We start from the raw sequence: 26,159 nt of genomic DNA, 5'->3' as shown, positions 1-26,159 counted from the left end.
TTATCTTTACAGGACTAAACCATTCCGCAAGTCGGATCAACTTTTTGTGTCCTATGCCAAGCCCTTCTTTGATAAACCTGTTTCAAAAGTGACAATTGCTCGCTGGATTTCACAGTGCATTGGCTGGGCTTATTCAGAAAGAGGTTTGTCTCTACCAGGAAAAGTGAAGGCTCACTTGATCCGATCTATGGCTACGTCAGCAGGTTTTTGGTCTAGGGTCTCTTTGGATGATATTTGTTCAGCTGCTACTTGGGCCTCATCTCACACCTTTATTTCTCATTATAAACTGGATTTGGTCTGTAGGAGTAGAGCATCCTTTGGCTCTGCGGTGCTCCAGAATATCCTTCCATGAGGGCCTCTCAAGAGTTAGGTAGATGGGAGCTCTGTCCCACAGGTTGAAGAGCAAATGAAGTAAACTACTTCAGATAAAGAAGTTATGTACTCACCATAATATTCCATCTGACTAGTTCTACTTTGTTTATCTTCAACCATCCCCCCTCCTTCCCCCTAACCTTATATTTTGGGATATGACATGTCCTTTGTATCAGACGGTTATTGTTGGGATCCTTGGTCCTGTCCAGGCTAAGGTTCTTTTTGTCACGATTGGTGATTGATGATAAGGTGTCATTGGGTCGGGTGTCTGTTACCTGTTATGCAACAAACTCTATCTGAAGGGAGAAGGGAGACAGGTGGCATTATGGGAAAGGGGAGAAGAATGGAGCTCTGAGCCATAGCTGGAAAATGCATCTGTGTCGGATCCAGTGTGGATCTGAAGACCCACAAGTTGAAGGGTAAAGAAGTAGAACTACTCAGATGGAACGTTGGGGTGAGTACATAACTTCTTTTTATCTTTGGACAAACCTACATTGCTTAGTAATGGTTAATGTACTAAATTGGAGAAAAGTATATAGTTATGTTCATAATACTTTAATTGCATCACTGAGAGCATCATCCCATTGATTTATAAGTCGTAATTAAATTTGAAAATATATTGCTTTTAAAAATATTGTATCCTTTTTTATTATTAATGCAGCTTTTATTTATGTTTTACAGTGGATCTGCCTTTGGAACCAGCAATGCTTCCTGAGCCAGTATTTAAAGTTGCTCCTTCCAAGTGGGAAGCAGTAGACGAATCAGAACTTGAAGCTCAGGGTAAGTTTTTATTATTGCTGGGTGTTATCTTGTACTTTTATAAACCCTTGTTTTCTTTTTTGTCTGTACTTTCCAGTTGCTTGCATTTCCTTCTTGAACTCTGTCTCCATTATTTTGCATTAACTGGTATTCAGCATTTTCTAAGGAGATACGTGCCTTTATAGAATTATGTTTATAATGCCATGGATTTTAGGCTGTTTTATGCCATAGTATTTCTCAGCAGTGGTTCATTATGACCTGTGCTCTTTTCGTACATTGTGCTTCAGTTGTAGTGTTCTGCAACTATTCAGAGCAAACTTGGTGGAAAAGGTGTGTTAATGTTTTGTTACCAGTTCCCTTTTTTTCATTTCATGTTACCTTTCGATCAAGTGCTTTTAAGTATCCAATTTGTGATGACTACATAACCATTCTTGCTTTTTTATTAATGATATATTATGCATTAGTGCCTCCTTATTCTACAGAACTGCAACACGTTCTGTTTTTATTGAAGAATGAAAATACTATATTATAATATAATCCAATTTATTTGACCCTCATTTAACTTGATCTGTAATTTATCCAAACTGCAGTCTTTTACTCCAAATGTATGTTGTGTATTATACTATCATCTGAAACCCCGCACTCAACTACTTGTGTCTTAATGTCAGGCTGTGTAGTAACTGTTGATCATTTTAGTTGATTCATACCTCAAAACTGTTAAATGAATAGTGAACCATTAACATTCCATTTATGTTACTAATAAACAAACTATGAAAGCATTATTATATACAGATAAATGTTCATAGTGGTTATTTAATGTTCCTACGTCTTCTTAATACTGGCTTAATGGATGCCCTTTCGTTGAGTCCCATGCCTTTATCTGCTCTTAATTGTATAATCCAGTTACCCTCTCTACATTCTGTGTAATTCCTGATATCACCTTCACGAGTGCTGGGAATTATAACTTACAGGGCTCTAAATAAAAACCTATGTGTATCTCCATGTTGTACAACGTGATTAGCTAATGCATTATGTGCTGAGCCCTTTCTAATATGATAAATGTGCTCACGTATCCTATCTCTAAAAGTCCTATTAGTTTTCCCAACATAAAAAGAGGAACAGGTCTGGCACACAGCTAAGTAAACCAAATGAGATGTCATGCAGTTAGCTGTCACTGATGTCTTAAACTTCTTAAGCAAATCTGGATGAAAGAACTCACTATTTATATCTATATAGATACAGAAATTGCATTGGCCACATGATTCAGTGTGTCCATCATCAAATGTCAAATCCTTATTTTTAGGGTAACTAAAAAACCTTTTCAAGTTATTATTGTTCCTATACAAAAAATGTGGTTTCTCACCAACTATCTTCTTTATGCTATCATCTGTTTGTAGAACAGACCAATGTCTGGTTATAATGTCCCTAATTTCTATATGGTCAGAGGTAAAAAATGATGGAATCTTGATAAGGGATGGAGTGGAGGTGATACCTATAGTATTATTGGTTACTGTGGGTCCAAAGTAAGGGGCAGCTACATCTTGCCGTAGAACAGGGACCATGCATAATTGTTCTGTAATGTCTGCTTCTTTGTAATCTCTCTCTAGCAACTTCATTTTGAGGCTATCCAATTCATGTGCCAATCCAGCATATGAAGGATTCAATCTAGAGGCCCTGACACCCTGGCCCTTGATGATATTCCTAAATACATATGTGGGATGCATGCTGGACCTCAATAGAAGTGTATTGCTGTGACATGATTTCTGATATATACCAGTGTTGATCAATCCACATGGTAATTTCTCTATATACAAATCTAGAAAGTCTATCCTGGTACATGATTTATTCCTGGTAAACTTTAAAAAATCTTATTAGACTATTCATTTTTAACAACAATGCATCCAACTGCTGTATTTGACCTTGCCATAGAACAAACAGGCCATCGACAAAACGTCGATAGAACTTAACATGTTCTCTAAATTCGGTGACCTGAAACAAAGTTTCTCAGGCCCAGAGTTCGCACTACACCTAGAAAACCGATGTCCAAAGCGCGTGCTCAAGCTCCCATGCTACAAAAACAAATGCTTAGAATGGCTGAAGACCTTATTACTCTAATTAGAGGAAGCCAGCCTTCCCTTGCCAAAAGAGAAAGAATTGAATTTCCTTCTTATTCTACAGACCAGGAGTCTGATTACTCTGACCCTTCTGATTACCAGGACATACCCTTATCTACCTATGAGGACTTAGATGCAGAGGAATCCATTCCCTCTGCCTCCCCTCCAGAGGGTTTTTATTTTGGTGCAACCTTGCATACCTTATAAGAGAGCATTTCTGCTGGGAATGTCCGGACTATCCTCAGTCCAAAAAGAGACTCTGGGAATTTTTAGATTTGCCTCAGCACAGGCCTCTAGCTATACCCCCTGTTCTGGATATTGTAGATGATGTCTTCTTGGAGTCCAGTCTTACTCCTGACAACTTACCACCAACTCCTAGAAAACCTGACAGGTACTACAGAGTACCTGACTCTTACAAATTTCTCTTTAAGAATCCTACTGCGGATCCAGAGACCATTTCCCAGGGACCTAAAGGCATTAAGGCTACTACAGCCAAAAACCCTACCCCTTCAGACAAGGATTCTAGAGCTTTAGACAGATGTGGTGAGAAGGTATATACCTCTGCAACTGTTGCCATCAGGGCTTTGAATTGCTAGTTTCACATGTTGAAGTAGCAGCAATATATTGTAGAACTAATTAAACAAAAAATGGTGCCAATTCCATATTGTGCAGAAAATAATGATTTACAAAAGTTAATGCATTCTGCAAACCAAGTTAGTAAACATACTTTGCAGTGTGGGTTTGATGCCTTAGAAGCATCTCGCAGGGCTACTATCACTGGGTCTGTACTTAGAAGGCATGCTTGGCTAAAAGAACAAGTCTTGCCTAACCATGTCAAAGCAAAATTGCTAGATGCTCCATTAAATCAGGAGCATTTGTTTGGCACAAAAGCAGAAGTTGTTCTTAAAAAGATGGAAGAAAAAGCTAAATCTATGCAAACCGTCAAAGATTTCTTACAGGTGCAGCCACCTAGATTCAATAGGCACTGGCCTTCAAAAAACTGGTCCTTTCCAGTCCCTCTCAGGCCTTCTCAGTCCAAACCCAGGGGAAACAGACCACCAAGACTACAGAGTATGCAGAGATGTAAACAGTGGAGTGTTTCACCCTCAAAACCAGGGAGTGGTAAAGCCACCCCCATATGGAAAAAGTTCACAATGACTTTCCAGTTATCCTTCCCAGCCATGCCCAAGTACTTGCACCCCTAGGAGGAAAACTTGCCCTTCATGCAAAAAAACTGTATGTCCATCACTCAGGACCGATGGGTTCTAAACATTGTATCCCAGGGATACAGATTCTACTTCCACTCAATGCCAACTCCAAGCGGGTTGACAAACCCTCCTCCAAACCAGTGGGCAGAGGTGCAAAAGCAAGTACTTTCTCTTCTCCATATTAGGGCTATTCAGCCTGTTCCAGTAGAACAAAGGAGACAGGGTTTCTACTCCAGACTGTTCCTGATTCCCAGAAAAGAGGGCTGTTGGCGCCCTATCCTGGATCTATCAGTTCTCAACACCTTTCTGGTGGTCCCAAAATTCACAATGCTTACACTGCAACAGCTTCTTCCTATGCTAGCCAAGGATGCCTGGTTAGTCACCCTAGACTTAAAAGAAGCTGATCTGCACATCACCATAAGGGAGTCTTGCATTAAGTATCTACGTTTCAGGCCAGGCTCTATGCACTATCAGTTCTCTGCACTTCCCTTTGGCTTATCTACTGCGCCCAGAGTATTCACAAAATGCCTGGCTCCAGCCATTGCATACTGCAGGCAGAGAAATATTCAAATCTACCCATACTTGGACGATTGCCTAATTCAGGTGGACAGTCAGGAATTGCTGCTTCAGCACCTGGCATTTGTAAAAGCACTTCTAACTTCACTGGGATACACCATCAATGAAAAGAAGTCACAACTGGTGCCCAGCCAACAAATTGTATTCATGGGAGCAAGCTTGAACACAACTTCCCAAATGGCATTCCTCACTCCAAAAAACCAGGTCCATTTGACAAACTATTTCAAACTAATGGCCAACAAAACCCAGCTATCTGCAAGGAAAATACTGCAAGCCCTAGGGTTCATTGCCTTATGCATTCTGCTAATTCCATATGCAAGACTGCATATGAGGAAACTTCAATGGAACTTAAAAAGTCTCTGGTGTCAACATTTATCAGGACCTGGAAACAGTGATTCCCATCATACCTTGTCTAAGGGCAGAGTTTCTTTGGTGGGCAGAAGCATGCAAGCACAACAAGGGACTTCTTTTCACTCAACCCCTCGCTGCCCAAACCCTGACAACAGATGCATCAGACAATGCATGGAGGGCTCACATGGCAGGCAAATGCATTCAAGGCAAATGGAGCCCAGATCAAATTCCCCTACATATCAATCAAAAAGAGATGCTAGCTGTACAGAATGCTCTGACAGTCTTCAAATACCCTATCCTTCCATGATAGCTCCTTATAAAGACAGACACCACAATTATGTGGTACATAAACAAGCAAGGCGGAACTCATTCTTACCCACTCTGCAGGTTAGCCATGGCTCTGTGGAACACAGCCTTGAGCATCCAAGTGCACCTACAACCTCAATTCCTGCCAGGCAAGCAGAATTCACTGGCAGACGACTTAAGCAGAAATCTACTGGACCCTCATGAGTGGAAACTGGACCCCAACTCATTCAAACTTCTAACCAAGAGGTGGGGAACACCGGTGGTGGACCTTTCTGCCTCCCCCCAAAACCACCAATTGAGCAAATTTTGCACCAGGAACCCTCACAGCAGAACCTGGAAGGTGGATGCCGTATCCTTTACATGGAAAAACATCTCAATTTATGCCTTTCCTCTTCTGCCCCTCCTCTCAAACGTACTACTCAAGATCAAACAGGACAAGCCAAGAGCAATCCTTATTGCACCAGACTGGCCACACCAGCACTGGTATCTACTCCTTTGCAGTCTGACGCAGTGCCACCCTGGCACCTACGTCACACATCATCTCTGTTGTCTCAGCAGGAGGGATAGATTTTGCATCCACAGCTGCAAGCCCTAAACCTTGCAGCTTGTCTTATTCCCTAAATGCACCACCAGCAACCCTCAGCAAACAGGTGCTGGACATCATCCTTGAGGCCAGAAGGCCTAGTACTAGGAAATCCTATGCTGAAAAGTGGAAAAGATATTGTTCTTGGAGTCGGTCTCAAGGAAAGGACACAGCTGTGCCCAACTTACCTCAAATCCTTGATTACCTAGCAGAGCTGCTCCACAGAGGTCTATCCTTCTCATCCATTAAGATTCGTGCCTCTGCCATCTCAGCTCATTATAATACTGAGCCTCCCCTCTTTTCTCACCTTCTCTTCAAAAAGTTCCTGAGAGGAGCTAACAATTTAAGGCCCCCTAGGAGAGCTCCCACCCTGACCTGGGACCTTAACTTTGTACTGGAGAAGCTTACACCCCCCCCCCCCCCCATTTGAACCTGCTGCTTCATCAGAGTTAAACTTCCTCTCTTGGAAAACAGCCTTACTGTTACTTCAACAAGAAGAGTGTCTGAGTTACAGGCACTAATGGCATTGGAGCCCTTCATTATTTTCCATGTGGACAGGGTTTCCCCTCAGGACTAACCCTTCCTTTATGCCCAAGGTGGTATCCAGTGTGGCTTTAAACCAATCCATCCATTTGCCAGCCTTTTTCCCTAATCCTCAGAATAAATGGGAAAGGATCCTGCACTCATTGGACATGCACAGACAGCTCAGGTTCTACCTTGACAGGACTAAGCCTTTCAGAAAATCTGACCAGCTGCTAGTCAGCTTTGTTATAGGGGCAGAGGGCAAGGCCATTTCAGAGCAAAACGTTTCCAAATGGGAAGCACACTGCATCCATTTCTGCTACAAGCACCATGGAAAACCTACCCCTCTGGGGATCAGAACTCATTCCAATAGAGCTACTTCAAACTCTACAGCATTTCTCAGGGGAGTCCCTACCAGGGACATCCTGGAAGCTGCAACCTGGAGTTCTGTCCACACCTTCACCAAGCATTACCACTTAACATTTTTTTTTCTAAATCCAGAGCTGGATTTGCTACAGCAGTCTTACAAGGCCTGCTAGCCAGCCCTAACACTTCTTGACTGCCTTCACCCTCCCTCTGCTTTGGCCCAAGTGTGGTGACTGCAACAGTGAACAAGAAGAACATAGTACAGTTGTGTACATTTACCATAAATGTAGATGTTTGAGTGTATTCACTGTTGCAGTCCTGGTTTCCCTCCCTCCATCCCCCTGGTTTTCTATATCCTTTCTACCTATCCTCTTTATGGCCATCTTTTATGGCAGGGGTATTTACTTTTTACTGGAGGTGTTCCACACCAAGTAATAGCTTCCTCTTTTGGGGGCTCCTGACATCTGGGGCAAGAAAAACTGATGTTATGGCATCGGCTGCATGTGTTATACCCCTGACGTCATGGAAGAGGCAACAGCAACCAACACAGAAATCCCAAGACTCTGGTATTCGGGCCGACTGAGTGCTACCTGCAGACAGATAACCCAAGTGTGATGACTGCAACAGTGAATACACTCGAACATCTACTGAATTTCATTATCTCTAGACAAGAATAACAAAAATCCACTACAACAAAAAATTAAAAAAAAAAGAACGTCACTGTACTGAAAGTTCTTAATACAGAATTTTCAGTATGTGATGTTCTACTTTTTGATATACTGTCCACCACACAAACCAAACACAACCTTCCTCACTGCACCATCACAAACCAAAACAACACACACACCAACAAAAACCAAATAATCTACGTTTAAGCAGGGGGCAAGCTCCCCTGCACCCCCTATGTTGGAGGACTTTGCCCCCAGCACCCCCGCTACTTATATATACCAACTCCAATGTTGCACTACCACAGATAAAAACAGATTTACTGTTATGCTCCCTACACTCCCATTGCACACTGTCAAACTTTTACCCATGAGAAACACACACACACCGCATGTACAAAAATCACCATTTTCAACGCTTACACACACACTCACCTACCTAAAACTTCCCAAAAAATTAAAATAAAACACATTTCAATCCAAAACCCTTACTACAAACCAGGTAAACATAACCACACATTGGCTGCCATGTCTGCAACCCAGAAACACTAAATCTTAAAGGGGCAGCATACTATACAGAATAGACCACACCACAGCTACTTTGGATTCGGCAACTTCATTCATTATTATGCAGTTTCTAACAACTACACTTTCGTTATTCTCATCTCAAGATACTGAAAGTTGATATTTCAGTATTTTGAGATTTGAAAGTAGAGCCATATGCAGAAGCTGTCAGCTAAGTGGGTGCCCAAATTTTTGAAGGGCGATGAGAAAAGACGTCGAGTGGACACCTCCAAGTTGATTTTGCGGCGTTTTCATCGAGCTGGTGGCAACTTTTTGGAATGACTAGTTACTGGTGATGAAACATGGTTACACCACTATAATCCTGAGATAAAATAGCAGTCCATGCAATTACAGAACCCAGGTTCACCAAGCCAAAGAAGTTCAAGACCAAAAGTCAGCAGGAAAGGTCATGGCAAGTATTTTGGGATCAGGAGGATGTTGTAATGACTGAATATCTTCCAAAGGGCCAACAGTTAATGTGTAACTTGCTGTGCTGATTAAAGGCGGGATTGAAAGAAAAAATGAGAGGAAAGCTACAGAAAGGAGTTCTTTTTTTGCAAGACAATGCACCTGTTTACAAGGCTGACAGAACAATGGAAGATTTCACAAAACTGTGGTTTGAGTGCATAGACCATCCACCATACTCACTAGATCTTGCTCCATCTGACTATTTCCTGTTTCCAAGCCTTTAAAGAGTTTGAAAGGGCAGCAATTTTCGAGTGATTCAGAGGTGATTGCAGCAGTGGAGCAGTATTTCACTGACCAGACTTTAGATTTTGTTTTTGGCAGGGTTACAGAAATTTCAGAGATGATGTGCCTAGTGTGTTGAACTTCAGGGAGAAAATGTTCAATAACTTGTAAGTTTCATGGCTCCACGTCATTACCCTCTTAGTCATACTTAGAACTGTTCAGCCTTCCCCAAAACAAAACCAAATTTCCTCCCAACCAAAGAAAAAAACACTGACACCTACTTGGTACCAACCGCGCCACTGAAATATCCACACCAGGTGGGACAGAGAAGCCATCCAGCTCCATAAACTGCCCACATAAAAGCACTCCACCCAAGGACCTGTACGTTTTGTACATGTGTGTGTATATGTATAGTATATTTTTGTTTGCAACAGAGTAGTCACAAGAGCCAAGGTTTCATTCTGAAAGTCATGTTTTTTTTTACAGTGAACGCAGCTTAGAGTAAGGCACAGTTCATACAAAACAGTTCGGCTGGCAGTCAAGATAATTTTTATTCTATGATGTCTGTTCAGTATGCTGTTCATAATTCAAGTAAAAAGTAATATTTCTGTACATTCAAATGCAGTATTGCCCAGTAGGCAGTGTTCTGGCATAGTAGCTGGCAAAATAAATGATTAGTACTTCTCACTAGCAAGGCACTGTTTTTAGTATCCCTGTGTGCAGCTATCCACCATTAACTCTGACGCTTGTTATGGTATTAGTATTCTTAAAGGGACCATCCACCACTAAGCTACATTACCTTTCTGAATTAACATATTTAAACGGACAATCCACCACTGTGCTGCAATATGTACATGTGCACATTTACCTATTAGCTGTTTGGTTACCATGTCAGCCATCAGTTTATCCTAGTACAGAATATCTGTTTTACATGCTAGTCTCTTTTTTTAAAGGAATTCAGTCTTGTTTGCTGATGTACATCGTGTTACACTGCTGCAGTCATCACACTTGGGTTATCCTGCCAATCTGAAAGATTTTGTAAATGTCAAGACAATATTTCATCTGAAACAAAATACTTATATTAGAACAACCCAAGATTGAAGGATGAAGAGGAGTTGGGACAGTAAGATGGAGTTCATGAAAAGGGATCAACTTTCAAATTTTATGGTGGGCTGATGCTTGTTCCTTTGACTAAACAGATGAATGGGCACTCTTTTTTGTCTTGATCTTCCATTCTACTTGATGCATAGCACTAAGACACAGAGCAACACACAGCTTTGTGTTCTGAGGTTATGCAGCAGCACTGGTTAGTTATAGGAGTGTGGTAAAAGGTTCTGGTTCTTGTAGTATGATGCACTTTTAGTGGCAAATGCAGAGAATGGTGACAGTCATAACTTGTTGCTACTGTTTTATCTTTGATACCAGTAACTGTGCAAGTTATGCTTTACCTTCGGCTTTACTTTCTACTTATTTTTATCAGTGAATTCTGTCAGTTTCTTTTCAAGCCATGCTGAAAGTAGTGCTTTTGGTTAGGATCCCTTGTGATGTGAAGAACTTTTACAAAGGACCTGCTGGGATTTGTCGACTGCTGAGTGGAAAGTTAAGGAAAATCCAAAGTGATGTGTACTGGCAATTCTTGTCAGGCACAGCATGTAGAAAAGGTTGCAGAGCTGCTGTTACAACTACTTCAGTCTGCTAAGTCTTTACATGTTGCTGCCTTACTGGATGCAGGTGCAGGAATGAAGCATTTTTTTCCTGCTGCTATGTGGGGTAAGGAGTTGTCTGATGTTACAGTGGTGCCTTTTTCTATATATAATCCACATACTCCAAATTAATGCTTCTTGTCTTTCAGAGATACCCATGTTGAGATGGTAGTTTAAAATAACAACGTCCTCTGAAGGAGAATGCAGACCACTGGGTTGCTGAGCTTGCATGAGTACATTACTATCCTTTTGTATTTGAACCAGCACACTTAAGAAGTGCATTTGTGCTGTGGTGAAGGCACCACGCGGCAAGTAAGACTGAAGAAAATGGCGTCGGCTGCATATTATATACCCTGGCACACTGACGTCAGGGAAGAAGCGACAGCAACCGACGCCGGACCAAGACTTTGGAACTCTGGCCGACTGCGGCCACATAACGCAAGCACTCAGGTTACTCCAGAGCAAATACAAATATGACTCAGTCATTGTACATGCTGGCGTGAATGACCTGAGACATACCTCCCTCGACTACATGAAAAGAGACATAGAGGAGCTCTCTGATCATGTAGCCCAGGCCGGTATGACCCTGACCTTGAGCAGCATCTTGCTCTCACCTAGAATGATGCCACAGTATAAAGACAAAGTGATCGATTTTAACAATTGGCTAAAATTTTGGTGTCATTCAAAGGGGATCCAGTGTCTGTCAGCCTGGGATGACATGCTCGACAAGCCACGTTGCTTCGCTAGGGATGGCTTGCACCTGTCACCCCTGGGCTTTCGAATATTGGCAAAGGCTCTTGCCACCCCCATAGTGCCTTTTTTAGGCAAGGCTCAAAAGTCAAATCCACCTCCATAGACAGCACAAGGAACAAGAAACTAAGGGTAATGCTGCTAAACGCCGGAAGTCTTAACCTCAAGATGCATGCACTCGAAGCTCTCCTCAGTATGGAGAACATCGATATCTGTGCAGTGACAGAAACCTGGTTCAAGGCTCCAGAGAGCACCCCAGTACTACCAGGTTATACCTCATATCATGCTTTTCGGCCCCAAAACCTGGACCGAACCACAAAAGGAGGGGGAGTTTCCATATTTATCAAGGACATCCACACCTCCAGGTTAGTGGCATTGCACGAAGTATCGGAGACCATCCATGTGCAACTGACAGTGGCAAGACTGCTTTTCAGTTTATAGCATCCTACAGACCACCCTCTCAAAGTCAGGAATCCCACTCGGCTTTCCTGAAAACATTGGAGAACATGAAGATCTCTCCGAACACCATTATATTGGGCAACTTCAACTACCCAAACATAGACTGGGAGCATTACTCAAGCCCCAGCACCTTAGCCCAAAGGTTCCTGGAATTTATAAACTCAAATGCTATGGAACAACTAGTCACCACTCCCACAAGAGGGGAAAACATACTAGACCTGATCATTACCAACATGGGGACTCTATGCTCCATACCAGAAGTATATCCCTCATTGGTAAGATCAGACCATAAATTAATTTCACTGGATATCCACATCCCGACCTAACCCCCAGCCCAGAAAACCACAGTGAAAAACTTCTCAAAAGCAAACTTCACACTTCTCAAAACCGAAGTGGAATCCTTCAAGGCCCCAGGGCCAGTGGAAACTATGGCCCAAACTGCAGAATCCTATATAAACGCATTCTACGGACATCTCCAGGAATGCATGGATCATGCTATCCCAAACAAAATCAAGACCCAATCATCCAAAGGCAGGCATCCAGTCTGGTGGACCCCAGCCATAAATAAACTGTACAACAGAAGAAGGAAGCTACTACAGGATAGAGCAAAATCCCTAAAAGGGAAGGCATCTCTGATCAGTACTAGCAAAAAATTACGATCCCTCATAAAATCCTCCAAGGCCAGCCTCGAGAGAAAAATTGCACAGGACACTAAAGACAATCACAAGGCTTTTTTCAGTTATGTTAGGAACCTGGGCTGCAACTCCCAGACTTGTTCTGAGTTGATTCTAAGCGACAAAAAATACACTGAACCCACAGACATCACCAATATCCCGGCAGACAGGTTCAGTGCAAACTTCTCCACCCCCTCCCCCCCCAAAAGAGCAAGTGTCTATCCCGGCAGAGTGCAGCCCTCCCAAACATCTCTGATGCTCAGGTGAAGGCCGCCCTCTCCAAAGCAAAAAAAAACACTGCTTCCATGGGATCAGATGGCGTCCCGGGTTGCGTCCTACATGAACTCCAAGGAGAACTAATCCCTCAAGTAAAACTGCTGTACAATCTCAGCCTCACTACAGGATATGTGCCCAAAGAATGGCGTACAGCAACAGTGGTCCCACTCCACAAAGGTGGTGCCTCTGCGGACCCTGGAAACTATCGCCCCATAAGCCTGACTAGCCTAGTCTGCAAGGCTATGGAGAGGATCATCATGGAACTCATAAACAAAGACATTGGGGACCTACAGACACTAGATCCTACCCAATTTGGCTTTGTCAAGGGCAGATCCTGCCTTTTGAACCTGGTTGACTTCTTCGAAACAGTCACCAAGGCCATAGATGAAGGGAAGGTAGTCCACACAGCCTATCTGGACCTCGCAAAGGCATTTGACACAATACCCCACTTGGGCATCATAGATAAGCTATCCATTCTAAATATAAACCCCTATGTCACAAGATAGGTCGCAAACTGGCTCAAAGACAGAACCCACAGAGTCAGAGTTGCTGGAGCCATGTCAGACTCGAAACCGGTCACAAGTGGCGTCCCACAAGGTTCTGTCCTGGGACCTCTCTTGTTCGGTATTTACTTTTCTGAGGTACAGGCCAACATGTGAGGACTATGGCTCACCATGTTCACAGATGATTGCAAACTGGGTGCCATAATCGACTCTCCAGCTGACACAAACATCCTTCAAAAAGGTCTCGCAGCGACGGATGACTGGTGCCAGAGCCATGGTCTAAAGCTAAATGCCAAAAAGTGTATAGTCATACCCTTTGGCAAAAACAATGTGCCCACAAATTACCACATAGGTGGTAACCCATTAAGTACAGAGAAAGTAATTAGGGATCTGGGGACCCAAGTTGATAGCAATCTCTCCTTTGACAACCACATTGCCAAAGTGGTTAGAAAGACCTTCTACATAGCCCACCTCATTATGAAAGGATTCACATCTAGATCAAGAGAGGTAATCGTGCCCCTTTATTCATCCCTCATCAGGCCCATCGTAGAATACAATGCCCCCTTTGGGATGTACCTGACCCGACACCTGCAGCAATTAGAAAGACCCCAAAAGTACCTCACCAGGAGGATCAAGGGACTCAAACAGATGCCATATGCTGCTCGGTTAAAAAAACTCCAGCTATACTCAGTTGCATACCGCCTACTTCAAGGCGATCTATACCTGACATATAAAGCTATGTCCAACCCAGAATTAATGGACATGCTCCACCTCAGTAAATCTAAATCCCTTAGAGCCACGCGCTCGAGGGACTTGAACCTCAGCACAGAAATAAATAGAACATGCTGGAGGGACAGATTCATAACCCAGAGGCTCCCTTCGCTCTGGAATAGAATTCCAATTCATGTTAGGCAGAGCACCTCACTGACTCTCTTCAAGAGGAATCTTGATGAGTGGATGGAGGATCGTAGGTTTGTCCCGAGGATTACTTCCGTGTCACTATTAGACAGAGGCACAGTAAACTAAACTTTAAAAAGGGCACAGTATACTCAAATCAAGGGGTGGCGGAAGCCAAACACAATCGGGCTAGGCTTATAAATGCCCCAGTGCAGATGGCCTAGTATGAACCTATGTATCTTTTTCATCTAAGGTGTTCTTCAGTCTTTATTCAGATGATCTGAAAATGGGTAAGCTGATTACATGCGTTACAGAGCATGTCTCCAAATGAACTTGACTAAATTGACTATTTGCCTATAGGAGAATAATATGCTGATAAATGCATCAAAAACTAAGCATATGATATTTGGGAGACATAAATTGAAAGGTGAATACTTAATACAGCCCAAAGTTTCCATTTATTTCTATGTAATTTACTACTACACTTTCCTTAAGATCCCCCTTTTAGTTCTTTTATCTCTTTTATATTCAGTATTTCAAATGTAGTTGGTTTAGACTTTCTAGTAATTGCTTTTTTGATAGCTGACTCAGTTTAACGTATTAAGGCTTTGCTATGTGTAGGCAGTTTGGCTCCTATGTCCCAGATCAAAAAATAATTTCCCTGGTTACAGCCATTTGCTAATCCTCCAGTATTTCTGTCATAGTACTCTGTAGGGAATTCTTAAAGTTTGCCAACTAATTACAGTCTCAAGACATATGTTCCAAGTTACATTCTCTTTCCCCATCCCACCTACGTTTGCTATCTACCTGAGGAAAACTTCTTTGAAGCCTACTTGGAGTATAAAAGGCAAGCACTTCTAAGCAGAGATTCTAAGCATTCTGGACTCTGTTGTATACTTGGAAGTCATAATATGTCCTCTCATTGTTCTCTTGCAGATTGCTTTCCCAGTCTCTCCTTCCAGTCTTTTCTAATAGATTGCTATAGTTATCATGCAATATTTTACATGCCCTACTTGTTATCCCTTTTTAATAGCAGCTTCTCTTCTAGATTTAACTAATAACTCAACCAGAACAGGAATTTCACTTCAGATTCCCCTACACCTTTCTCTTTGCCTATACACTAATCAGTCTTGGTAGGGAAGGCTGTCTCTAACCTGCAGTCTAAACGTCATCTTGACCTCATCCTACTCTCTTACCTTTCCCTTTAGTTATTTGCTCCCAGTACCTTGGTTCATCTACCTGTTTTCCCCCAGTAAATTCCAGCCCCCATCTTGCCTGGTTTCCCTTCCCGTACTTGCAGTCATCCTTATTGGCAAAATCTCCTTTCTCCATTCTTGTGTTGGCTTCATTCTTAGAATACATTCTGCTTCTTTATGAATGTAATGTTATGTATGGTGGTAGTTATACTTGTTAAGGGTCTGCATCCAAAATCCTACGTACACACTTTCTTGAACGCACACCCTCCCCTGCTTCATCATCATTCTTTCCATTTTGAATTACTACGTTCTGCTTTTATTATGTATATGAGTCTTAACTGTGAAGCTGTTAAGTATCCCTTCAAATCGGGTAATCCTAAACCACCTTGTCCTTTTGGAAGAATCATCTAACCCACTTAACTCTTACTCTCACCCCCTCCCAAATTAATTCCTTCAGCACTTCAGTAATTATTGTCCACAACTTTTCTGGCTGATAAAAATATGCCTGACACACATATAAAAATAAAGAGACTAAAACATTTTCATTGCTTGTATCTTGCTATCAAAATCTATAAATAAGAGCTTTCAGTTTCTTGTTTTTGTATTATCTTTTGATTAGCCTCTTCCCCCACATATTTAGCTTCTATAACAGGAGCCTTTTAAATACTTACTGCTTAATACTTCAATTTAGCATGTCTCCATAAATGTAGGTATTGCTGAACCAGTTCCTGTGTACATAATTTATTGCTGCAGTCTTTGTTTCATTGTTAGTAACTTTATATCCTGAAGAGACTTGAAACTTGTCTCAAAGTATTCCACAACACTGAGATGTCATTTTCTGGACTGATAAGGTGTACAATAGCATCTGCAAATAAAGCCAACTTTTCTTGACTGCCACACCAGTTATACCCTTCCATTTCTGAGTACCATATTTTCTTGCCAATGGCTCTAAATATCAAGCAAATAAAGGGGAAAGAGGAAGCCCCTGCCTCGTTCCTCTGTTCAAATACAGCTTTTCACGGAGGATCCCTGCCATTTTAATTCTTGCCTACTGTCCTTCATATATTCTCCTAATTAACCTTATTATTATATCAGGGAATGCAAATGCTTTCATCATCCTACTCATAACGTTTCAGCCTATTCTGTCAAATGCTTTCTTTGCATCAAGACCCACCAAACAGCAGCAGTATTTTCTTACATTCTCCTTCCCTCTGGATCGTCATTGTTCTGTTACTGTTGTCATATGTTTGCCTCCCCTTCACAAAACCACACTGATCCATATCAATCAGTTTTGGCAACACCTTTGTCATTCTTTTTGTCTAGTATAGACGTCAGCACTTTATAATCATGGTTTACAATTTAAATGGGTGTATATTAAGTTGGGTCTGATGGGTTTTTACCTTCATTAGCTTTCTTCCAAGATGTTTGTGCTATCCTTCCCTTTAAATTACTGTTAAATAAACTCGCCAAATCTTGATCATTTTATTCCATCCTAATTTCCAAACTTCAACAGAAATACTGTGTTCCTGTAGTCTTTCCTGAAGATAGATTATACAGCATCTTTTTATCTCATTACTTCCTGTCTTAACTGTTACTTGTTGAGCCTCCTCTACCTTTAACATTGACATAATTAAGTCTTCCATAATACTTCCATTTGTACTCTTTTTTGATTTCCCCATTTCTCTGCTTTAGACAAATGTTCATAAAATTTACATAATATCTTGTATTACTTCTACAGGATCTGTGGCTATTGTTCTTGTTATAGGCTCCCTAAATTTGGCGGCAACCTTTTCTACTTTCTGCTGCCCAAGTCATTGTGCTAATTTTTATGCTCTGGAGTTATCAGAAATAGTTACTTAATAGCAGTCTTTCTAAGCTAATGTATGTTATTCAGGATACTCCCTTATTTTCTCTTTTACGCACTGTATTTGTGCCTCTTGTTCTATGAAATTCCCCATATTCTGCAATACTTATCATTTGTCTGACAGTGTAAGTAATTCCTATTATTTCTTAACCATACAAGTTTCTATTTTATTTCAACCCCCATTTTTAAACTCTATTTTCATTTTATCTCACTCACTAGCTATAACTTCTTAATGTGTTTCCATCTTCCCTAATAACTCTCGAATAATTTCCACTACCCATGTTTTAAATTAGTCTCATTTTAACAGGGTTGTGGGAAAACACCAGTGTCCATTTTTACTTCACTACCTTGCATTTTTATCTTTTTTGTTCATGCATGATTTGAAGTTGTTTTGGATGTGTCAAAGCTTTCAATTAAGGGTGCAAGTTCCTATGAAATATAATTTATATCTAGTCTAGTCCAGTTAATGTATATTGGGGAATAATATGTAAATTCTAAATTCCTTCTACAGAATTCACATTTTCCATATCAGGTAGGTTCATAAATGTCTTTGGAACCCTACCCTCTTGTTATATTTTCCCTTCTAGGTCCCTGATACATCCTTATTACTGCAAATCAAGTTCCAGTCCCCGCCTATAAATAATATTCCCTGCCAAAAGCTGATTATTTCTCCCAAAATTTTATTTTTGGTGGAATATAAATACATGCCAAGATAATCCTTCTCCCTTTGCCAGTAGCTCCTTACTATCATAAATCTGTCATTTTCTTTTTTTTTTCCTCTTCTGTCACTATTGAAGCCCCTCTAGTAGTTAGTATAATTACTTCCCCTTTACTTTGTCCCTGGTATTCTGCTGAATATCCATCCTGTGAGCCTTTCTTTGTGAAATTCACATGCTCATTTCTTTCCAAATGTGTCTCCTGCAGCTGTGCTTTTTCCACTCTGCATTTCTTAATTCAATACTCTCTTTTTTGTCTGTGCCTGTACGGCTATTTACATTCCAACTTAATATGGATACGCATAGCCATTATGATCAAAAGCTATTGTTTCCCCTCTGTTATACAAAATAGTATGTTGAATGTATGTTTCCAACTTTTCTGTTACATGCTCACACTAATGGTTTGGCAGGCTAATCTTTTATACAGTTATTTGTTCTCATCTCCATTTGAACCTATGTCATATATTTCAGTACTTTTTCTTTTAATGAAAACCCTGAAAAACCTAAATACTTTTCAGAACTCCCCTATCCCCTATTAACCTAAATACTTTTCAGAACTCCCCTATCCCCTATTAACTTAGAGTAAACACACAAAATTGTGCGCATCTTCGAAAAAAATTAAGTAGTCCTTCAGATAGGAACAATTGCCCCAAATCAACAGCTGCACCCACAGGCATTCCATAACCTAAAAATTAAATTTACCCTTGCTAAACTGCATGCTACAGTCTGTGTTCCTACTTCCACTGCTTCCATTGACTTTTAATCCTAAGAAAAAGTACACTAGTTGTCTTTAAATAAAATAAATTTTACACTTTTCTATTAAATGCATTAAAGTATTAAGGCTGCTTAGGAAAGTTGCTATCTCTTGTTCACTTCCCATAATTTCAAACTTTATTTTTCTCTAAACTGCTTGCCATTGTACCTTTTAAATGTTGCATTTCAGCCAACAAAGAATGCTTAGAACTGTCAGGATTAATTGCTTGCACCTGACAACAGCTCATCTCCATGTAAAAGTAGTCAGCAATGAACCTTTGTAAGTTTCACTTAGAACAGAATATGCAACTGCCTTCAGCTGTAGACTTCTTGACTCCCACTGAACATGTGCTAGTTTAGAAAAAAGCAAGGTAATATCCTTGCAGTTGTAAGAAACTTGGTATTTTTATCTCTAATCATTGTCTTGTTTTGCTTAAAAAACACTTGTTTATAGAGTAAGCCAAGGGCATCAATCTAAACTTTTACAGTTGTAAAAATAAGAGAAAATATCTTAATTATACATCATATAAATCAGTGCATTTTTATACCTCACTCCCACCCAAGCAGCCCAAGATTGCAGCATAACAACATTAAGCTTACTTTTGTACAGCCTTTCTTCTCGTTATACTGTAAACTGTATTTCTTACAACTGAAAAAATAGTTTACTTGAATGTTGTTAACACATGCAACAGTCATTGAAAAGACCCCCTCCATTTAAAATACCCCTGACTATACACTACACAGAACAGCTTTGCTATATATAACATGCAATTTATATCATGAAATTGTTTAACTTGCAGTTACTTTTCCAATTTAGTGCCATTCTAAACATTAGTAACATAAAGTGAGATGTGTTTTACAGTCCACCCACCAGTCTTATAAAGTCAACAAAATTCCCATCTTTTTCAGTCACTTTCTCTTGCAAAGCAATATTTCACAAATGTTGATATTTTATAGTCTCCTTTTTATTCACTAACTTTAGTGTTGTTGGCGGTCTTTGTATTCATCTCCATCTTCCAACACCAGACTCTGGTTCAAGTCCAAGGTACTCCTGATTCTTCTAGTCAACTCTTGTTTTTGTCTCTCAAGCATTTTCCTTTGGAACATTGAAACACTTTCAGTGGCAAAGTGTCTCTATGAATTTTATTGTAAGAATAAGAAAAAGCAGAGTCCCCTTCTGTTTGCTGGCTTACATTTTGTTAGATAAACTTTTTTTATTTCCTCATTAGCTGGTTTTGCATCCAAAACTCTCTCTGATCCTCCGAGAAAAATATTCCGTAGACTCGATGGAAACCGCAGCTTGAATCTCACCCTGCCTCTCCACATTTTGTGATAGTCAAAATAATTTTGCTTCTCTTCTGCCTGGTGTACAGTAAATAATCATTTCCCCAAACACACTGGTGTCTCCAATTTTAATACTTTTCCCTTCTGGCACAATTTTATCAGGGTCATCACTTTCTGATGGCTTGATTGCATCTTTACTAATATAGGTCTTAGCTGCTTTTTCATTGTTAGGTTTGAAGTATACACATTATGTGCCCTTTCCATTGACTAATCCAGCTGTGGAATACCATCCCAGTGCTTTTGTAAAATTAATACAGTCTGTTCCTTCCAGTTTCACTGCTACAGTAGGAAGTCGGGCAATAGTATAGTGTACTGGCTCACCAGATGCACAGTAGCAAGCACTGCCCAAAACCCTCCCCCGTTGTTGTACGTCAGTTGGAAGTATAAATATTCATCCGGTGTGAATGAATATTTATTCTGTTTCCGAACTGTACGATGACACAATTTTTTATATGCTAAACATGAAATGACAGCAGGTTTTGACAACAGAGATTAGAAGTATGCCTGTAATCATATTTATATCTGTATATTATGTTTAACAGTTTTAAACCCTTTTTGAGGTATTCCAGCTACAAGTTAACTGCTTTGTCTGCAAAAAAGAAAAAAAAAGTTCTAAGCTTGTTTTCCACCTTTCCTGTTACTAGAGTAGTCCAGATACAGATTTGCTGTATCCAGGACTGTTTTGTAAGTTTCTGAGTTCCCCAGACCTTTGTGTTAGAATAACGCCTTCCAGTTTATCAGTGGGAGTGGTAAGCACTAGGTAGCCCATCTACCACAAGAGGAGTGGTTTCTGGCCCTGGAATTGTAGTTTATTGGCCGCTCGGGCAGTTTTTCTATCCCTTTCAACTTTCTGGTTTAAAAGTCGGTGTTTGCGGTTTGCTCTTGTTTAACCTCCACGGATCCTGTTTTGGCATCCTACAGAGTACAAGAGTGACAGAAAGGAGAAGGAGAGACTTTAAGTGCCTCGGTTTTGATTTTTTTCTGATTATACTGCTTTCTGCACTTGATATGTTTTTTTTTTTAAGTGCATTTATTTTAACTGTATTTGCTTTAATATTGCTACACACTCAAGTGTGCTAGCTTGCACTGCATTTAAAGTACATTACTAGCGCCAGAAAGTCTGCTGTTCAATTTTTCCCGTAGGTCTTGCTAGATCTCTTCTTGCTTGCACTTTAATTAGCTTATTTACCTAGCACTTCATTCAGCTTTTTGTAGCAATTATTATAGCACACACAAGTGCTATCGGCACTAGACGTCCTATAAGGAAATAGCTTCAGCACTTGGTAATGATGACCATCCCTCCTGGCATGTCTAAAGGTCAGTTTCTTGTGCTTTCTCCGGTTAACCTGGTGAACTTGGGCATTATGAGACAGTGTAGCAACTGCCTCATGTACACACAGAATCCTCTCCTCTTACCTCCCAACACTCAGACTTGTTAGAGATGCACTTATATCTCCAAATTGGAAGCCATGTATTCTCCAGCCAAGACCGGAATAGCTGGTCAAGAGGAGAAGGTCAACACCTACACCACACCACACCACATGGAACACATAGCCCTGCAGAACACCCACCATCACAGCCCTTGCATAAAAACACAAGCCACACACCCACCTTTGCAGAGGCTCTCAAAAGAAATCTACTGAAACAGCAGAGACCTCCAAGGCAGAAATGAACTCGACCACCACCACACAGCACAAACCACAAGATGCATAGCTCACCTACACAGTGTGCACCTCAACTTAAGCCCCTAAGGCAAAACAGCTTGCCCAGTACAATTATCATAGGTGACTCAATAGTGAAGCATACTGATGTCCCACTCACTAGGTTGAATAAGGAAATGGAAACAGCCAGCTGTCTATCAGGTGCCAGAATTCAACACATAACACACACACTCATGTCACTCCACAACAAGTACAAGTATGACTCTGTCATTGTCCATGTGGGTTTGAATGACCTGAGAAGCACCTCCCTGGACTACATGAAAAAAGACATGGTGGAGCTCTCGGATTATGTGGCCCAGGCAGTTATGACCCTAGCCCTGAGCAGCATCCTACTGTCATCCAGAATGATACCACAGTACAAACAGAAAATGATTGACTTCAACAATTGGATAAGTTTCTGGTGTCATTCTAAGGGGATCCAGTATCTGTCTGCTTGGGATGACATGACTGACGGACCTTGATGCTTTGCCAGAGATGCATTTCACCCCTGGGTTTCTGGGTACTGACTAAGGCTCTTGCCACCCCTATAGTGCCTTTTTAGGCGGTCTTCCAAAGACCAAACTACCACCGTAACAGCTATAAATAAATCCAGTCTGAGGGTCATGCTCCTCGATGCTAGAAGTCTAAATCTTAAGATGCACTCACTCGAAGCACTTCTCAAAATGGAAAACATCGACATTTGTGCTGTAACGGAGACCTGGTTTAAAGCAGCCCTGCGCTCCCAGGCTGTAAATCATTCCACACCTTTCGGCCCCAGAACATGGACCGAAGCTCCAAAGGCAGTGGTGTCTCCATATTCATAAAGGATATGCACACCTCCAGACTTAGTAGCCCAGCATAACGCATGAGAGATACTCCAGGTACAACTAACATTGGGTAAGATGGCAGTTCAGGTCGTAGCCTGCTATAGGTCCCCAACCATGTCCCAAGACTCTCACTCCACATTCCTAAGCACCCTGGAAACTATTAAGATCCAACCCAAAGCTCTCATATTAGATTACTTCAACTACCCCTCCATCAACTGGGAAAACTACTCATACACCAATGCACTGGCCCAATGCTTCCTGGAATTCATCATTTCCAATGCCCTGGACCAGCTCATTCTTGCCCTCACTAGAGGAAGCAACATCATTGACCTGGTTATTACTAACATGGACAACCGTTACTTTACACCAATAGTCAATTCCTCCCTGGTTAGACCCAACCACAAACTAATCACCATGGAAATCCACATCTCACCCACACCCCCCGCAAAGGTATGCACCATGAAAAACTTTTCCAAAGCTGTCTTTGGACTTCTAAAAACAGACATGGCTAACTTCACGGCACCCATGCTAATGGAAAATAGATGCATGACTTCCAAATCATACACCAATGCACTGTACGAACACGTACATAAATGCATGGAACTACCCATACCTAACAGAACCAAGGTGCTCTCCTCCAAAAAAAGGAAGCCAATCTGGTGGTCCCCTGCCATTAATAAACTCTACAAAAGAAGGAAGAAACTGTTGCAGAAAAAGATGAAGTCCCAAGACTGGAAAAATACCCTTATTAGACTCAACAAAAAGTTGAGATCCCTCATCAAAACCTCCAAAGCCAGCTATGAAGGCAGAATTGCAGCAAAAGCTAAAAACAACCACAAAGCCTTCTATAGTTATATCAAGAATCTCCACGGCAATACCCAGATTTGCTCCGAAGTTACTGCATAATGGTACCTCCTATACTGAACCAACAGATATTGCCAACTTTACCCCTCTCCCCCTCTCTCCCCCCCAAAGGACCAGTCTCAATACTGGAAAAATGCCAAGCACCCAGCATTACTGCAGCACAGGTTAAAGCTGCATTGTCCAAGGTCAAGAATATAGCTTCCATGGGACCTGACGATATCCCTGGCTGTGTTCTACATGAATTGCAAAGTGAACTGGCACCACATCTGTGTGCTTGCCAACTGGCTTACAGACAGAACTCACACGGTAAGAATAGCGGGCTCCAGGTCCGACTCTAAACCAGTCACAAGTGGTGTCCCGCAAGGTTCGGTTCTGGGACCCCTACTCTTTGGCATATATTTCTCAGAAGTACAGGCAAACACAGGAGGACTGTGGCTAACCAAGTTCGCCAATGACTGCAAACTGGGAGCCATAATTGACTCTCCGGCTGACATGGACATCCTTCAAAAAGGCCTTACTGAGACAGACACCTGGTGTCAAAGTCAGGGCCTCAAGCTAAATGCCAAAAAAAAAAAAATGCCTTGTTCACTCACAGCCTCAGGAGTGACTACAGACAGAGTCTGATATGTAAGACTGTGGAGTGCATCATCATGGACCTAATTAGCAAGGATATAGGGAATCTCCAAACTCTAGATCCCATGCAGTTTGGTTTTGTGAAGGGTATGTTATGCCTGCTCAACCTGGTTGACTTCTTTGAGTCAGCCACCAGAGCTGTGGATGAAGGCAAGGCAGTTCATACAACCTACCTCGATCTGGCCAAGGCCTTTGATACCATTCGTCACTCAGGAATTATTGAAAAACTCCCCAAACTATGCATCAACCTCTATATCGTTAGTTGGGTTGCAAATTGGCTCACAGATGGACCCCACAGTGTGAAAGTAGTGGACTCCAAGTCAGACTGCTGACCAGTCACGAGTGGAGTTCCACAGGAATCGGAACTGGGTCGTCTCCTGTTTGGCATCTACTTCTCAGATGTCCAGGCCAACATGGAGGAACTCTGGCTGACCAAGTTCGCAGATGACTGCAACCTGGGAGCCATTATTAACTCCCCAAGTGATGCAGACATCCTACAGAAGGGCCTCACTCAGACCAGAAACTGGTGTTGAAACCATGGGCTTAAGCTGAATGCTAAAAAATGTGTCATCATCCCCTTTGGGAGAAACTCCGTTCCCACTAATTACCACATCGATGGGATCCCCCTGAACACTGAAGGCATTATAAGAGATCTGGGGACACAGGTTGACAGCGACCTCTCTTTCGACCAGCACATTGCCACTGTGGTCAGAAAGTCATTTTGTGTGGCACCTCTCATTACCAAGGGTTTTGCATCCAGGAAGAAAGAGGTCATCATTTCTCTCTACTCTTCCCTCATTAGGCCAGTCATAGAGTATAATGCCCCATTTGGCATGTACCTCACTAGTCACCTGCAACAGCTGGAGAGGCCACAAAAGTAACTCACGAAGAGGATCCTAGGCCTTAAACATATGTCCTACACGGACAGACTAAAAAAAACTCCAGTTATTCTTTGTCTCATATTGTCTACTAAGAGGCAATCTCTGCTTGACTTATAAAGCCATGTCTGACCCAGCTCTGTTAGAAATGCTACATCTAAAGAAATCCCAATCTCTCCACACCACATGCTCCAGAGACCTCACCCTCATTACCACAGTCAACAAAACATGCTGGAGGGACAGGTTCATAACCCAGAGACTGCCCATGCTCTGGAATAGAATTCCCATACATGTCAAACAGAGCACCTCACTGGCCCTCTTCAGGAGAAATATTGATGAGTGGATGGGCTCTACTTGATAAGAGGCACTGGGAACCAATGTCGGGTGGCACAATGCCATGGTACTTCTATGGGCTAGGCTTATAAAAAGGCTCCAGGGCAATTAGCCTAGTACACACCTATGAGCATCAAAGACTTTAATGCTAGCTGAAGTATTTAAAACTGAATGCAACACACAAACCATCTCAGCCCAGGTAACAACTATTCATCACAGGGGTCTGATTTCTCACACTTGAACACTGAACTACAGTCGTTATAGGTTCATAGGTTGGTACTAGGCTATTGGCCCTAGGGCCATAACAATTCCCCTAGCTATTTCTTCCCAGAATCCTAATGAGATGTCGGGCTACTTCAAAAGACAGGATTTATTTCTGAAAATGGCTTTGTTACTTTGAAAAGAACAATTAACTTGCCTACATTTTCAAGCCTGTCATTCAAACATTCCTTAAAATGCTGCATCAGAGTTGGCCACTAATGAAAATAAAAGAAAGCAAAGTAATTAAAAATGTGGATTGATGTTGTCAGTGAAAAGTAAGCAGTCACAGCAATGTCAACTGATGAGAGAGAAAATTGCAGTAAATAATCCCCTCATCTTAAGGATTTTTTTTTCTGTCCCTGTAACATGGCATGAGGAAGGCGAAGCCATTGACTGTAAAACAAATTAATGCTAGCCATGGCATCCTCCTTCATATAATTTTGGGGTATAAC

The 26,159-nt window shown here is 41.5% G+C and overlaps 1 protein-coding gene across 3 annotated transcripts in view; it reads left to right on the top strand.

Annotated features, from left to right (window-relative positions):
• Positions 1 to 26,159, top strand: part of LOC122801567 (U2 snRNP associated SURP domain containing) — a 2,423,494-nt gene that overhangs the window by 2,158,614 nt on the left and 238,721 nt on the right. For all 3 annotated transcript variants that reach the window (XM_044071008.1, XM_044071006.1, XM_044071007.1), the window contains one exon: positions 1,054 to 1,152. In XM_044071008.1, coding sequence (XP_043926943.1) covers positions 1,054 to 1,152 — 99 coding nt within the window. The remainder of the gene's footprint in view (positions 1 to 1,053; positions 1,153 to 26,159) is intronic.

The sequence above is a fragment of the Protopterus annectens genome, chromosome 5.part0 (assembly GCF_019279795.1).
Source record: "Protopterus annectens isolate FY-2018-M chromosome 5.part0, PAN1.0, whole genome shotgun sequence".
Taxonomy (NCBI): domain Eukaryota; kingdom Metazoa; phylum Chordata; order Ceratodontiformes; family Protopteridae; genus Protopterus; species Protopterus annectens.
This window is presented reverse-complemented; position numbering and strand designations above follow the sequence as displayed.